The following is a 15,752-nucleotide window of genomic DNA, read 5'->3' as shown; positions in this document are numbered from 1 at the left end:
TCAATACGACATACAGTAGGGAAAATGAAGGTATGCCTGGTCTACCACCCTACAAGTGCAATCCCATCAAAGAACCTTTGTTTCAATGTCTTCCCGTATCTTCCATCTACTCTGTATGAGTCAGACCAGGAGCTCCTGCTTGTTTCTACTCGTGCCTGTTTCCTGAATACCTGCAGACTCTTCTCGCCATCCCCTTCAACAGCGGGCTCACAGGTGACACTTCTGTGGCACCTTCACTCCTCCACTAATCCTCTCAATAAAGAGACTCAGGAGGCACTAAAGATGCAGTGGATAAGAGATAAGCAGGCATTTGTCAGTGTTATTATTTAGTATCGATTTCCTTACAGATGTGGTAAAGGTCTACTTTGTGCCAAGCCCTAACTTAACCAGTAAGACAGTTGTCAGCTCCTGTTAGGAGTGCTAGCTACTGATGGCTGCCCTTCTCTACCACACAGTATCAGCTGACACAGCAACAGTCAGCTCCTATGGCTGTATAACCACAAGACCTGGGGTTTAGTGCTTCCCAGAAGCAATCCCCACAAAGGAAAAGAGGAAACGTAAAACCTTTCTTCCAGAATGTTACTAAGTTCATTAGAGTTGGGAGAAAAGTCTACTCTGAGTTAATGACCCCAAACAAGTAGGGGTGAAAAGCTGAAGTACAGAGATTAGGACTGATCACATCATCCATTTTATTTGCTCTTCTTAGCTTTGTATTCCTAACAGATATTAAATGTAAAAGCTTAAATACGCTCCATTTCCCTGTGGCCTTTCATCTGAGACCCATGTTTTTCAAAAGATGGTCAAAGAACCAGTCATGCTGTATGACCCGGGAGACTTCTGGGATGCAGACTGGCTTCCTGTTTAAGAACAGGCAATCTAAAGGGCTGAACACCAACTGACGCCTCGGGCACTCGCTTCCTGGGTATGGAGCAAGAACACCGGAGAGCCACACACACAACCAGAATGGGTCATCCTTCCTGTTCACCAAGCTCTGCTGTGCCACCATAAAGCTCCCTTTTCTAAAGGCTTTTAAGAAAAAGAAATACAAGATTCAGAGGCACACAGAAGCATGAGATAAAAAACTGTGGTCGAGGCCCAGACCCACTGCTCCATACAAGGTTCCCTAGTGAGAAATTTCTTTCTCAGCTGGTAAAAATTTGGTTTCCAACACTTCCAATGATGTTGCCTACATATATAAACTTATCACTGGCTTAGTTCAAAATCATGGATGAGGAAGGGGAGGGAGCAGGGGTGGTGGGCAAGCTCAGCAGTGCTGTGTGCATGTACGTGCCTATCACTCCAAACTAGATTATGATGCAAGACTACAGAGCACCAATAAAAGCATATTAGAAAACAAAAAAGAGCCGGGCGTGGTGGTGCACGCTTCTAATCCCAGCATTTGGGAGGCTGAGACCGGAGGATCATGGTTCGCGGACAGCCTCAGCTACTTAGTGAGGCCCTCTGCAACTCAGTGAGACCCTGTTTCAAAATAAAGAATAAAAATAGGGCTTGGGGTGTAGCTCGGAGGTCAAATGCCCCTGGGTTCCATCCCCAGACCCAACCCCCCAAAAAAGAAAAAGAAAAAAAGAAAACAACAAAGAAGAGTGCAAACAATAACCGAAATATTAGGTTCAGAGTCAAAGTGTTCAACAAATTTTGACTAGATGGAAAAAAATAAAATGTTATAAAAAAAACAAAAACTTGGTTTTCCTTAGGAACTGGCATGTTGCTCTCCTAAGACTGGAGCATGTCCCCAAAGCGTTTGTGAGCATTTCATGTTCCATGTGACCTGATCATCTGTTTTTCAGGTCACTGCTCCAGCCACACAGCCATGTGTATCCACATATGTGCAAATCTATGATTATGCTTGCATGTACACACACATATACATTTGTGTATGTCTTCTTATGTAAGTGAACCCAATACTCCTTGGGAAAAAATACAATAATTAAAAAACAGTACAAGCAAATTAGTTTTATTAAGTGTAATTTTAATTTTAGAGTCTGGGAAATGACAGAGTCTAACTCAGCTTCCTAGAGGTATGCTCCTGCTTAAACTTTACGTAATTTAGGGTAAACAAAACAAAACTCGAAAATAATCTGCAGTGTTAAGGATTAGATCTGGAATATCCTCCCAAAAAGATCATGTATTGATAAAGTAGCAATGATCAGAGGTAAAATAATTGGATCACAAGGCCTCTATCCTCACACTGACCCACTGGTGGATTAATAATATGAGTAAGTTTACTGGGCGCAGCTGTAGGAAGGTGGGGTGCCTAGAGGAAGGAGGTTACTGGGGCCTGGCTGGGCTCTCTCTCTGCCCCTGGTCTCTTGCTCTCTCCTCTCTCTCTTTGCTTCCCCACTATCATGAGCTGAGCAACTTCCCTTCACCACGCCCTGCCTTGGAGGCGGCTGACATGAACTGAGCCTCTGAGACTGTGAGCTCAAACAAGCCTGTTCTCCTGAGTCATCCTAAGAAAAAGGAGAAGAGAGTAGCTTCAACAAAAAAGGCTTCTCTTACTTAAGAGTTTTAGGCTTTTATCCCTGAAGCCCTAAATATTCATCACTATTAATATCAATCTTGAAAAGAAAAATTTACTAGGTTCTATCTATCGCTGTTCAGAAGAGACATATTCAATTTTTTATTTGCTGACTCTAAGAGAAACAGCCAAAGGAAAAAAAAAGCGCTGAAACCATTTTAGTACTTGAAAGGATAGCAAGGAACATGCAAATTGAAATTCTGTAGAAGGAGGGCCATTTCTCTACAAATAAAAAGCAATTTCTCTGACAGTAGAGTCTCCCATTTCCATTTCTGACCTTGCTTTGCAAGGCAGAGAGAGATACAAAGCTTGGGAGAAAGTTGGCGTCACAGTCAAGTGAACCTGCAGCTGAACCTAAGCTGCTCACTAGTCTGTGCTTTGGACAACTGGTTTCCATGTGTGTGGTGCTGGGGGTTAACACAGAGGTGTTCTACCTCTGAGCTACATCCCCAGCCCTATTTTTTATCTTGAAACAGAGTCTCACTAAGTTGCCGAGGGCTGACTTTGAACCTGAGATCCCCATCTCAGACTCCTAAGTACTGGAATTACAGGCATGCAACACTAGGCCTGGCTTGGACAAGTTAACTTTAAAAATTTCCATTTCTTTAATTATAAAATAGAGACACCATCTAATGTTATTTAACAATGGGAGTTAGATTTTAAGATATTTTATGAGTCTTATTTTCAGGGAGAAGAACTCTTATCTACAGGTTCTTGGAATACAATTAAATTATATATATATGAAATATTTCTGTAGGAATCTGACAACCTTCTCTGGTGATAAGTCCCAGAAACATTAAAGACACAAGATTTGGTGGCCCTGATCTCAGGCACTTAACGTTTGTTCAGGAGATAAGTCATACCTACCTACATGAAAGCTAATGACTGAGGGGTGGCCTTCTGCAGAGGCAAATGTGCGAGTCAGGGACTCAGGAGGCCTAGTTTATAACTTACCCTGGAATGACCTCAAGTCACTTCTCCATGGGTCTCCATCTCCCTGGCTACAGAACAACAGGGCTGAACTGGAACTCCTTCAGCCCTCCCAGGCCTGAGGTCTGATTTATAATGAAAGGCGAGGCTCCTGAAGAAGTTCTATAGAAGTTTCAAGGGCACACACACACAGGCACACTTATTTGGGGATACTCTGTGAGGGAACTGGGATTTGCATTCAGACCCCAAGGATGAAAGAGACATGGCATTCCAGAAGAATGGAAGACTTAACCATTGGGAGAAACAGCAAGAGCAATCCAAAGCAGAAATGACTCCCAGACCTCCAAGGGCTAAAGAGATCAATGTAGCTAATAAGGTCTCTGGCCACATATCAGAAGGCAAGGAAAGGCCAGACCCCAAAAGGTTTGAATAACGAAAGATTCTGCACTTTTTCCTGGAGGTATCTGGAACAACCAGAATTTCCTAAGCAAGTACAAATTGTTAAGAGGGAATCCCATTTTTTTGTCCCCATATTTTCATGAGAAAAAGTGTATTTTATTCCCATAGAGGGAGTAACTCTGGAAATATTTCCTGCACTTCTCCAAACTTCTCTCTTCTCCAACTGGGGACAGAGCTGACTGGCAAGCCTGGAAAATGAATGGAGAAGAGCCGGTGCAGCGCCCGTTCTGCTCCAGTGCCTGTCTGCAGCCCTGGTGGATAGCTCAGTGGAGGCAGGGTCCTGAAGCCTGACTCTGGCCATGGGGCAACGGGAGATCGTCAAGCCAGTTTACCAACACTGAAACTGGTTGTCGGGTTTCCATCTCTGCTATTTCCCAACTGATTCAGAATCGAGAGAGAGGGAAAAGGGATTTAATTGACCACCTCCACTACCGACTGCCAACATACGTAAGGTAACAGCAGTGCTTCAGCAAGACTGGCCAGGTAGCCGCTAGCAAGACGGAATGAAGGAGGGAAAGGCCAGAAGTCTGTGAATCAGTGCCGAGTTCCTAGAGTAACCCAAGCAGTCAGTGAATCACTTACAGCCACCAAGTACTTCTACATCAATAACTGCTCAAATCAAAACACACACCTGAGCCAATCTGCAAGAATAAATCAAAGAGCATAAAAAATTAAAATTAATTACAAACATATAACTAAAACTGGTTCTGCTGGCCAATGGGATCATTAATTAAAGAGATCAAAACAATTTACGAAATTACAAAGAAAAAGAAATCAAAGGCTGATCGGTCAAAAACCCTACCTGGGCTACACAGAATTCTGTTATGTTACAGGTCAGTATCACATAGCCCCACATGGAGAAAGCCTTGCATAACTTGTCAACATTTCTAGAGAGCTGCCAGGCTCCTCTCAAAGGAGCTCTCCTGCATTTCTAAGCCTCAACAGATCCTGCTGTCTTCTAAGTGAACAAAACACTACAAGAACTTCTCTAGTTCATTTACTCTATTCAGCCTAACTAGATCAAAATCATGTTTCCTAATGCCCAGAAGTTTTGTATTAGTCAGACTCTGATTTTGCTTATACATTTGTCATCCAATGTTGTTAATTCATTTCCTCAAAATAGAATTCATAACAATGGGCCAGGCGTGGTGGCGCACACTTGTAATCCCCGCGTTTGGGAGGCGGAGACAGGAGGATCGCGCAGGTTCGAAGCCAGCCGCGCTGGCGTAAGAGACCCTGTTTCAAAAATATAAAATAGGTCTGGGAGTGTAGCCCGGACGTAGAAGGGCTTCCAGGAACCCCAGTACCACCAAAAAAAAAAAAAAAAAAAAAAAAAAAAGAATTCATAACAATGTCTTTCTACATCCAAGCCAGATCCTTACTAGGGCTGTGAAACCCCTCATTACCCTCATTCGCAAACACTGTCTTGATTCTCTACTGTACTCCATAAATCCCAAAGAAGTCATTCCACTGGGTCAGGTCTGATTCTCTTTCAAAGTTGCTCTTACCGGTCCTGCAGAACCATTTCAGCTTCTTCAAAGTAACATGGAGGTGAAAATTACTGGCAGAAATATAAAATGTCACTCTGCCTTTCCATCCACACATTGAGATCATTGGTTTTTGTTTATTTGTGTGTTTTTGTAATGCTGGGAATTAAACCTAGGGGCATTCTACCTTCATGCTATACCCCCACCCCAATTTTTTACTCTTTATTATGAAACAGGATCTAAGTAGCTGAGGCTGGCCAAAAACTGAGATCCTCCTGACTCAGCCTCCCAAGTACTGAGATTACAAGTGTGCACCACCACGCCCAGCTTCACAGTATAAGGTACAATTTTTGGCCATGTTCTGCAAACTACATTCTAGAATCCCACCACTACTACCACCAACACATACACACCCCGCCCACCCTTATAGGCAGAATGGAGTGCTAGAATGAGGCAAAGCTTTACTTGGATTAAAAAATTGTCCATCTGGTCCCAACAAACTGTCCTAAAGAAGAACTGAGCTATACAATAAATTCACAATCACAACAGACAGCACTTAAATGCTTTTGCATGAGGTGGGTGTGGTGGTACACACACCTGTAATCTTAGTACTTGGCAGGTGGAGACAGGAAGATTGAAGTTTTGAGGCCAGTCTCAGCAAGTTAGTGAGCTCTGTTTCAAACAGCTTTTTTTTTTTTTTTTTTTTTTTTTACAAAAAAAAAAAAAAAAGGGTTGTGGGTGTAGCAGAGAGGTAGATACCACTGGGTTCAATCCCTGGTACCAGAAAAAAAAAATGCTTTTGCATTTGACCCTTTTTGACCCTGAACCCAACACAGACATGATGGCCTCATTATGTTATATCTTCTTAGTATTCACATAAATTTCTGAGATTTTATGGGTACACTTGGTCTAACATGATAAAGAGATATCCTACCTCTGCATTTAGATTTCAGAAACTTAAAATTCCTTGAGATAGAGGTTCCTATTTTTCACTTTACATTTCTTTAAATAGTTTTAATGTTCTGCAAAAATTTAGAAAGGTGCATTACATTTATATAAAGATGACAAATTGTAGATTCCCTGTGTACGGAGTATTGCTGTTCCTGTGACAGGCTCTCACATCACCCACTCCACTATCCATCACACACAAGCTCTGATCACACACCACGCTCTCCGCTGGCCTCCTGCACTCAGCGTTTCCTGAGCAGCCATGCGGGGGTCAGGCACTGTGCCAGACAGTAAACTAGAGGCCCGGATCAGGAAGGCGCCAGCACTCAGGAGCCCGAGCCTGGGCCAGGGAGACAGGCCTTTTGTGTCTCAAATGCCGCACGTTACTCCACTGAGTCCCACGACTGCACTCTCTGCGTCTACCCTGCCGTTGTCCCCCCAAATCCCCGCACTCCTTATATCAGACCCGGGAGTCCTTCCCATCTGCCCTGTGCATGTTAACATTTTAATTCTTCTCAACCCAGAGGAATATACAAAATCGCATGGCCAGCAGTTATTAAGGTTATCCTTTTACAAGGAGATGGAAAAGAGGTTCATTTTGGGCTAGAAACTAATACACACACAAAAGCACATCAACATGGCATTTAAGTGGCATATTTACACGAGGTTGGCTACCAGCCACCAAATAAAGAATGATAAAGACTAAGTACATAGACCAAAAAGGATGGTTGGGGTCTGAAGAGGGTAGAGAATTTTTGGAGTATTCTAAAAAACAAATATTTTTGAAATACTATAACTCCAGGAATGTAGTGAGAAAAGGCAACCTTGCATTCGTGCCCAGTGCTTAGCCCCACCCCTACTTCACAGACGCGAGACAGAAGCTTGGGCCACTGCTAAAGGGAAAGCACTCCACAGAGGCAGGGCAGGGCCCGGGAGGGAGGGAGGGAGGCGCGCACCTGGCCTTCCTGGACTTTGTCCTGCCTGTGGACTCAGCACCGCTCCTCTTCTCTTTGGCCTCGCGGGGCTTCCGTGCCTTCTTCGTCCCGTCCTTCTGCTTCGGCTCCTTGGGCTCCCTGGCCTTCTTGGGCTCCTTGGCCTTCCTGGGCTCCTTTGGCTCTTTAGGGTCTCGCTTCCTCTTTGGCTTGGGCTCCCTGTTCTTGCTTCCCTTTGCTGCACCCTCTTGCTCCCCTGACTCCTTTTTCTTCCGTTTCTTCTTTACTCCGGTACCTCCACCTCCGCTGTCCTCCATCCCATTATGGGACATCATTCTCCTAGGGAAAAGGGTATCAGCTTCCTCTTCAGCAGTGTACAGGTCCTTCTGGGGCAGACAGCGACTCACGACATCTTCAATTTTCTCTTCCTGATCAGTGCTGCAGTCAAATGGGGATGGGGATTTGTAGTCAAAATTGACGGAGGCATCAGACATTGGGGAATGACTCAAAACCTTTAAATTTGACAACTGTAAAAGAGAGAGAAACAAGCATATTACCCTTCTATTGGATGCTTCATACAAAGATGCTATTACGTTTGAATGCATGGATTTAATCAGCAAATATCTACTGAGTTCCTAGGTGATAGCTCCTACTGTGTTAGGCCTTGGGAATACACTGACACACATGGCCTTTGCCAGTGTGGAGCTATACCAAGGTGTTGATAGCATATTATGGTAAAAAAAAAAAAAAAAATCTGTATGTAAGCCAGGTGCAGTGGTAATCCCAGCTACTTAGGAGGCTGAGACAGAAGAATCCCAAGTTCAAGGGTAGCTTGGGCAACTACTTGGAAAGATTCTGCCTCAAAATAAAAATTAGAAATTAGAAAAGTGCTCAGAGGTAGAGCACTTGCCTAGCATGATGAGTAAGACCCTGGGTTTAATCCCCAGTACTACCAAAAATTTTTTTTAAAAACTTGTATATAAAACCCCAAAGGATTTCTACATTATTTGCAAAATAATCTGAAATCTTTTAAGCACTGATCTCACTAATAAACAAAAGCTACTATTCAGCTGTGTGCTGAGCACTGGGCTGGCAATTAAGGTGATAAGGACGCAGCGTCAAATTCATGTGCTGCTTTATTTCCCTAAATCTTATTCTCACCTATCATCAAGCTGCACCAATATTCAGCTAGGCTGATTCTGAACAAGAAAATCAGCATCATTCAAAGTTATGCCTTTGACTTAACTAAAAATGGCACTGTTCTGTCTGATCATCTAACAGCCACTGGACTCAGGCCCAAATAACTTTGACCATTTGCAAAAACCAACCCGCTCCTTCAGAAGGAAGCTTTACTATGCTAGCCACCATTAGAAAGAATGTGTCACAGGTGCTGAAGGCAGCCTACAAGGGAAATTTCAAAGCTGTTCTTGAGAACCACTAAATACAAATGCAACCTTCCAAGGTAGAAGTAGAAGTTTTACCTCATACTTTCTGGTCTGGTGTTCGAAAAATGATTTGCCATTTCAAAAACCAAGCTAAATTGGCAATAATCAGATGAAAATGTGAGAGCTAGTTCTAGGCAACAGTATACCCTCCTTGGTCTGAAACAAAGAAATGATGTAAGAAGAACCCAGGAGGGGCCAGAAGGCTTCCCAGGAAGATGGCTGCAAGTAGAAACAGCGCCCTTTGTGAATAGCCTGCTCCCCTGTTGAGGGTGGTGATAAAGGCACAGCGCTTGCCTGGTGGCCTGGCTCCCTCCTGTGTGCTGCCTGGGCTGTGCTCACACTCCCAGTCACCCTGGAGTGACTGCAAACAGAGATGCAGTTTCCCAGTGCCCCTCCCCAGGCTGATACTCTTAAGCACAGCACTGAGAGTCCCAGGAGAAAAACTGGGGTCTTTATAAGTAGAGTACTGCCTCATAAACAAGCCTAAATTTAGAGAGAATTGATTGTTCTGGCAGAATTCACTACTTAAAAAATAAAATAAAATAAAAACAAAGGAAAATAGTTCCGCTTGACTACTCCTTGCTAACTCAGCACTTACAATGACTTAGGAAAAGGAAGAGCTAAATAAGTCATAAAATAATTTAAAATCAAATACAATAAAATGGCTAAGATGGTATATTTTGCACCATGAGCTTTCTTTTTTTACTCTCTTAAAAATTTTTTTAATGAAATACAAGGAAAGAAGAAATCCAGCAGTGAGTGACAGGTATCTAGTTAAAGCTTGGTTTCTGTGTACTACCATCCTGGGGCTATTTCTGAATTCTGTGCCAGGGACACCTGGCCCTCAAAAATTACATTTTCTTAGCATTAAAGGTGGACAGACTGTAAAATCAAGAGAAACAGGCTTGCTTATTATAGAGGCTTTCAAAGATAACCCATAAAAGGCCTAACCCTACCAAGGCAGTATGCTGTAGTTCAGAGCAGGACCTCTCTTCACCTCGGACCTCATCTCAAGGCCTCTTATCTGGAGGACAGAGCTCTCCAAAGAAGCTTGAGGCAGGTGGTAACAGAAGGACTCAATAAAGAGGCAATAACAATAGCAGCAGCTAACATTTACTGCACACATGTCTCCCAGATATGCCAGGGTTATGTGAGGATGTTGAATGGTCTTTACAATTATCCTACAAGGTCAGTATGAAAAAGCCCATTCTGTAGAAGACTGGTGATGTTAAGGGTGTGTCTAAGGTCATACAGCAACTAGTAAATGGGACCCTTGCATTCGATTCCCTAGATGGCAAAGAGCCAATGCTTACTTAGTTGAGCGTTTTGTTCTCTCTCAGGAAACCAAAACATACTGCTGGGTCACCAGATCAACAATATAAGACTTAACCATGTTAAATTTGATAGAATGCATCCCCACTTTGGGAAAGGCTCGGGGGTAGTTATCTTATAAAATTAAAATACACCTGACTGATGTGTGAACAATTCCACTGCCAGGAACCATAAGTTATTTGTCTAAGTGCACCCTTATCTTACAGGTAAGATCATGGAGGGAGATAAGCAAGGTGAGAGAGTTATAGTCCTAGGGATGGTAGAGCTGGGACATTTAGAGAGAAAAGGGAAACCCAGGAATGCAGCATGACTGCTCAACTACCCAACACCGAAGAGCAGAAAGTATTCCCAAAGGAAGATATTACTAATAAATATTAAAATTTAGCCAAGCATGATGGTGCATGCCTATAGTTCCAGTACTTGGGAGGCTGAGATAGAAGAATCACAGGTTTGTGGCCAGCCTCTACCTCTTTGTGAGACCCTGTTTCAAAATAAAGAATGAGTAGGGGGTCTATTTTAAGTTCTTTTGAAACATGGATCCAGGATGAAGATGGTCTGGATCTTGGTTCCTTCCTTCCTTCCTTTTTTTTTTTTTTTTTTTTGGTGGTGAGGGTGGAACCCAAGGGCTTTTCTCCGGGCTACCCAGACCTATTTCAGAATTTATTTGGAAACAGGGTCTGCCTCACTAAGTAGCTGAGGCTGGTTTCTGATCCTGTGCGATCCTCCTGTCACAGCTTCCCAAGTGCTGGAATTACAAGCGTGCACCACCACAGCCGGCTATAAATTTCTTAAGAAAAGCAATTCCAGCTGGGCATGGTGATGCATGCCTGTAATCCCAGTACTTGGGAGGCTGAGACAGGAAGAGCACAGGTTCAAAGCCAGCTGTAGCAACTTAGCAAGACTCAACAACCTCGTGAGAACCTGTTTTAAAATAAACATGGCTGGGAGTGTTGCTCAAGGTAGAATGTCCCTGGGTTTAATTCCCAGTATTACACTTACACACACATACACATACACACACACACACACACACACACACACACACACACACACACACACACACACAAAGGAAGAGAGAGAAAAAAGAGGGAAGGAGGGAGGGAGAGAAAACAATTCTTTTAATCACCACTGAACCTGCCCTCAGGTAACACTTAAATATTTCCTGGATAAATAAATGCTAAAAAACGTAATAAATATCTGTTTAGAGTACAGATTATGTTTATGTTCACTCCAGGGAAGAAACTCAGGAGTAAGTCAAAAGGTCTTTTCACAGCACAGCTGAAAAAAACTTTCTCTAATCACCCCACTCCCTTTGTATTTTCTACAGGACCTAAGAAAGAACTCACTGTCTGCGTAGTCAACTCTTGGTTGTGAAAGCAAGGTTCTCCCATTGTTACTGAAGCATGGGTTACCTCCTGGTTATAGCACCAAGTTTTGGTTCAACTTATAATATTACATATTTCTATTGCTATACATTGGATACACGTACCAAAAACCCTCAAGATTACAAGTGACTGCAGATATTATATATCATGTATTTTATAATATTTGTTATCTTATGTATTTTCCTCAGTACCAAGCAAGAAGCTGAGATGAATAAAAATCAATATTTGATCAGGAGTGGTGGCACACACCTGTAGTCCCAGTACTTGGGAAACTAAGACAGGAGGATCACTGGCTCGCAGCCAGCCTTGGCAATTTAGCCAAGGTTCTCAGGAGTTTAGTGAGACTCTGTTTCCAAATAAAGTAATGCTGGGGTATAGCCTGGAATTAGAAGGCCACTGGGTTTCATCCCTACTAACACACACACACACACACACACACACACACACACACAACACACACACACTCTCAACATCCTTATATCACACATTTGTCATCACTAACATGAGAATATATCCCCTTTACAAAGAAGTTTTTAGCTATATTATATGTCAATAATGCTACATGAGTTTTCAATGACTAGAATTCACATTTTACTTTTTTAGCTAACATTTTTCTTCCCACTACTATTTAGTCATCTTAGGAATTAAAATATATACCCTTCTTAGAGGTAGTTTATCTGGTAAGACAGATGAAAGACTTTAAGTGAATAATTTTTTAATGTTTTTTTTTTTTTCCCTTGTAATACTAGAGATTGAACACAAGAGCATTCTGCCTCCAAGGTAAACTACCAGTCCTACTTTTTATTCTTTATTTTGAAACAGGGTCTCACTAAGTTGCAGAGTGCCTTACTAAGTAGCTGGGGCTGGCCACAAATCTGTGATCCTCCTGTCTCAGCCTCCCAAGTACTAGGAGTATAAGGTGCGCCACTACACCTGGCTTAAACGCTTTAGTATATTTTTCTTGCAACACTTCCTCAGGCAATGCAATGTCAATCTCTCCACGCTTTGTTCTTGGTGCACTACTCCAACTTTATCTTTTCCAGTTAATAAGAAGCACGGCTATTTACTACTGAATTTTGATTAACTTATAAAATCCATATTCTAGCTCATTTTACCTTGATAAGGGTTTGAGCAAGAAAATGAAGAATTCTCAAGACCAGAGTGTATTTATTTACATGTTATTTTTCGCCAGAGAAGAGAAAAACTTTAAAAAAAAATGAGGGTTTTCTTATTTTATTATCTTTATTTTTTGTGGTATTGGGGATGGAACCCAGGGGCATTCTATCTCCCAACTACACCCCCAGCCCAAATTTTTATTCTTTATTTTGAAACAGGGCCTCACTAAGTAGCCAAGGCTGGCCGAGAACCTGTGATCCTCCTGTCCCAGCCTCCCAAGTACTGAGATTAAAAGTGTATGCCACCACACCCCGCAATCGTTCCAATTTTAAGTAAAGAAAAATTAGGATGAATTTGTCCAGAGTTATACAAGTGTAAGAGTGGGCATTTCAATCCTGGTCCATGGAAATCAGGGCCCAAGTTTATTCCAAAACAGAGCTGCTTCTCTGCAGGCACTGAACTCTGTGGTATGTACTCAGTCTGGAAGCCTATAAATTTCTTTAGCTCCAAGATATATATATATATATATATATATATATATATATATATATATATATATATATATTTTTTTTTTTTTTTTTTTTTTTGGTGGTACTGGAGTTCCTGGAAACCCTTCTACCTCCAGGGTACACTCCCAGATACCTATTATTTTATATTTTTATTTGGAAACAGGGTCTCTTAAGCCAGTGAGGCTGGCTTCGAACCTGCGCGATCCTCCTGTCTCCACCTCCCAAGCGAGGGGATTACAAGCGTGTGCCACCATGCCTGGCTCCAAGATAATTTTTTATTTTCATGCTCTACAATTCCTTGCAGTTCAGTTGCTAGTCTGACCAACCTCACTACTGATAAGAGAAACGGGACTAACTCTTCCTCAAGGTGGCTCTACTTATTTAACCTCCTCCTCTACCGCTGCTAATGTTAACTTTAAAATAAAAATCTCATTCTGCTCCCCAAAATTACTGTGAAGTCTAAAATGGACACCCATCTAACTGAGGCTACATAATAGATGCCTGACATCAACGGTCTTAATATGAATCAATAAAGTCATGAAAAGAAAGATAGTAGAGTTTGTTTTGAGGTGTTAATAGAATGTATTTGTTTATTATGATTATGATTATTTTTTTTTGGTGGTACTTGGGTGGAACCTAGAGGCTTTCTACCTCCATGCTATACTCCAGGACCTATTTTATATTTTATGTGGAAGCAGGGCCTCACTAAGTAGCTGAGGCTGGCTTCGAACCTGTGCCATCCTCCTGTCTCAGCCTCCCAAGTGCTGGGATTACAAGTGTGCGCCACCACGACCGGCCTAGAATGTTTTAATTTAAATAAAAGCTCGTCTTAAAAAATGAAACCAGCCTAAGTATCCATCAATAGATGACTGAATTATGAAATTATGGGATTCCACTCAGCCATAAAGAACAAAATAATGTCATTTGCAGGAAATGGATGGAACTAGACCACGGTATGCTAAATGCAATCAGGCAGGCACAAAAAAACAAAGGGTGAGATGTTCTCCCTCTTGTGGAAGCTAGGGAGAAACAGGAATACAAAAGGAGGAAACCCCCGGAGATGATGGAGGGGCCTGGGGGGGGGGGTGACAAAGGGAACACTCCCACTGACGGATGCACACGTGCAAGATTATCAGTGCCAATCTCAGCACCGCGCATGGGGAAGGGGAGAGAACACGGTGTGAGCCAGGGGAAGCTCACCGCATGCTGTATGCACGCGTGTCTCTATCACTCTGGAGTTCATCATGCTGTGTGATTGCAATGCATAAATAAAAATTTAAAAAGTAAAAAAGTAAGTATGTAAATTGCTTTAAAAGAACTATGAAACTTTACACATATCCTAAATGGCAATAGTGTTGAGGGTTTGGATATCTTCAGTAATAGGTTCTTTTTAACAAAGGAATAATATTCCACTAAATGGATGTGTGGGTTCTTTCCCATTTTTGCTATCATAAACAAAACAGCAATAAAAGCCTTTGTACACAGTTTTGTATACCTGAGTATATCCATAGGATAAGTTCCTGTGTTCTCTCTAGCGCTTAGCGCTTACCTAACCAGCTATCAACTCAGTACAGTAATAAGGCAGAGAGCCATTGTGAAGTATTATTTAGTCAGTGCTTTCCCTGTTAAGAACTGCTAACGATGAGTCAATCACTTCCCCAGATCAACCTACCCACTGGGGAGAGTCCAAAAGGGTCATCTCTGTAACCATACCCTCAAGTCAACTATCTGACTGGGGCTTCCTAAGGAGCAGAGTAGCTGAGTATCGCTGAAAGGCTCTAACACTGCTTTGCAGTAGGGTACCACTGAAAGGCAGGGATTCAAATCCTTCAGTTACAGGATTATCACCCCGTCCTATAAAAAGGAAAAGCAGCCCATCAGAGACAGACCATTCATAGGAGGTGGAGGCAGATCTCCACATCTCACTTTCCCGAGCCCTCTAAACTGAGGTGTCCAGGCTCCTTTCAACAAAACCAGCAGAGGCACGGGAGTGCCAGCTAAGGAGAGAGCACTGCGTGCCTCACGTGGGCCAAAGTTACATGAACGCCCTCACCCCGAGCTTCAAGACACCAAAGCCAAATAGCTGATACTCATATCCTTCCAAAGGAACGGTCCACAGATCATCATAAATAAGACTTTTATAAATAAAAGAATGCTATTAGTTAATTAAATAACAAAGTGATCGATATGTAAATTGTAAAGATTGGTCGCATCTCTCCTTTAGAAAAACCTGGAAAGCTGTTCCGAGAGGAAACATTTCTACATGGCTAATTCTGAATAAGATTCTGATTTACGATTTTCATTACTTTTATTTGGAGATGAACTGAGCAAAAGGAAAAAATCTCTGTATTAAGTCATTCAGAACAGAGACATTTCCTTCTCTTGAAAGAAATGGGACCACTTACCTGCTTCTCTTTCTTCTGAATTTTCATTTTTATCTATTGAAGGAAGATATTTCTATAAAACATAAAAAAGTAAATATTATGTTAATACCCAAAATAAAACACTTGAGAGACTTATCTCTAGATTATTTGCAACAGATGAGGAAAACATGAATTACAAAATTACTTTCACAGAACACTGAATCCAACAACCCCCAGAGCCCTATAGATCAAACCTTCCCTACCCAGGCCCTACTTTACTGCTCCAGGTAGAATGAAGTAAACAAGA

The 15,752-nt window shown here is 42.1% G+C and overlaps 1 protein-coding gene across 1 annotated transcript in view; it reads right to left on the bottom strand.

Annotated features, from left to right (window-relative positions):
• The window catches only part of CHD6 (chromodomain helicase DNA binding protein 6), a gene marked incomplete at both ends in the record, with an annotated part of 132,868 nt that extends 117,354 nt beyond the window's left edge, over positions 1-15,514 (bottom strand). Inside the window, 2 exons of the mRNA XM_080716506.1 lie at positions 7,320-7,822; positions 15,488-15,514. Coding sequence (XP_080572632.1) covers positions 7,320-7,822; positions 15,488-15,514 — 530 coding nt within the window. The remainder of the gene's footprint in view (positions 1-7,319; positions 7,823-15,487) is intronic.
• Positions 15,515-15,752: the final 238 nt, after the last annotated feature.

Source organism: Muscardinus avellanarius, assembly GCF_963383645.1.
Source record: "Muscardinus avellanarius genome assembly, chromosome: 19".
Taxonomy (NCBI): domain Eukaryota; kingdom Metazoa; phylum Chordata; class Mammalia; order Rodentia; family Gliridae; genus Muscardinus; species Muscardinus avellanarius.
The sequence above is the reverse complement of the archived record's forward strand: the minus strand, read 5'-3'. Positions and strand labels throughout refer to the sequence as shown.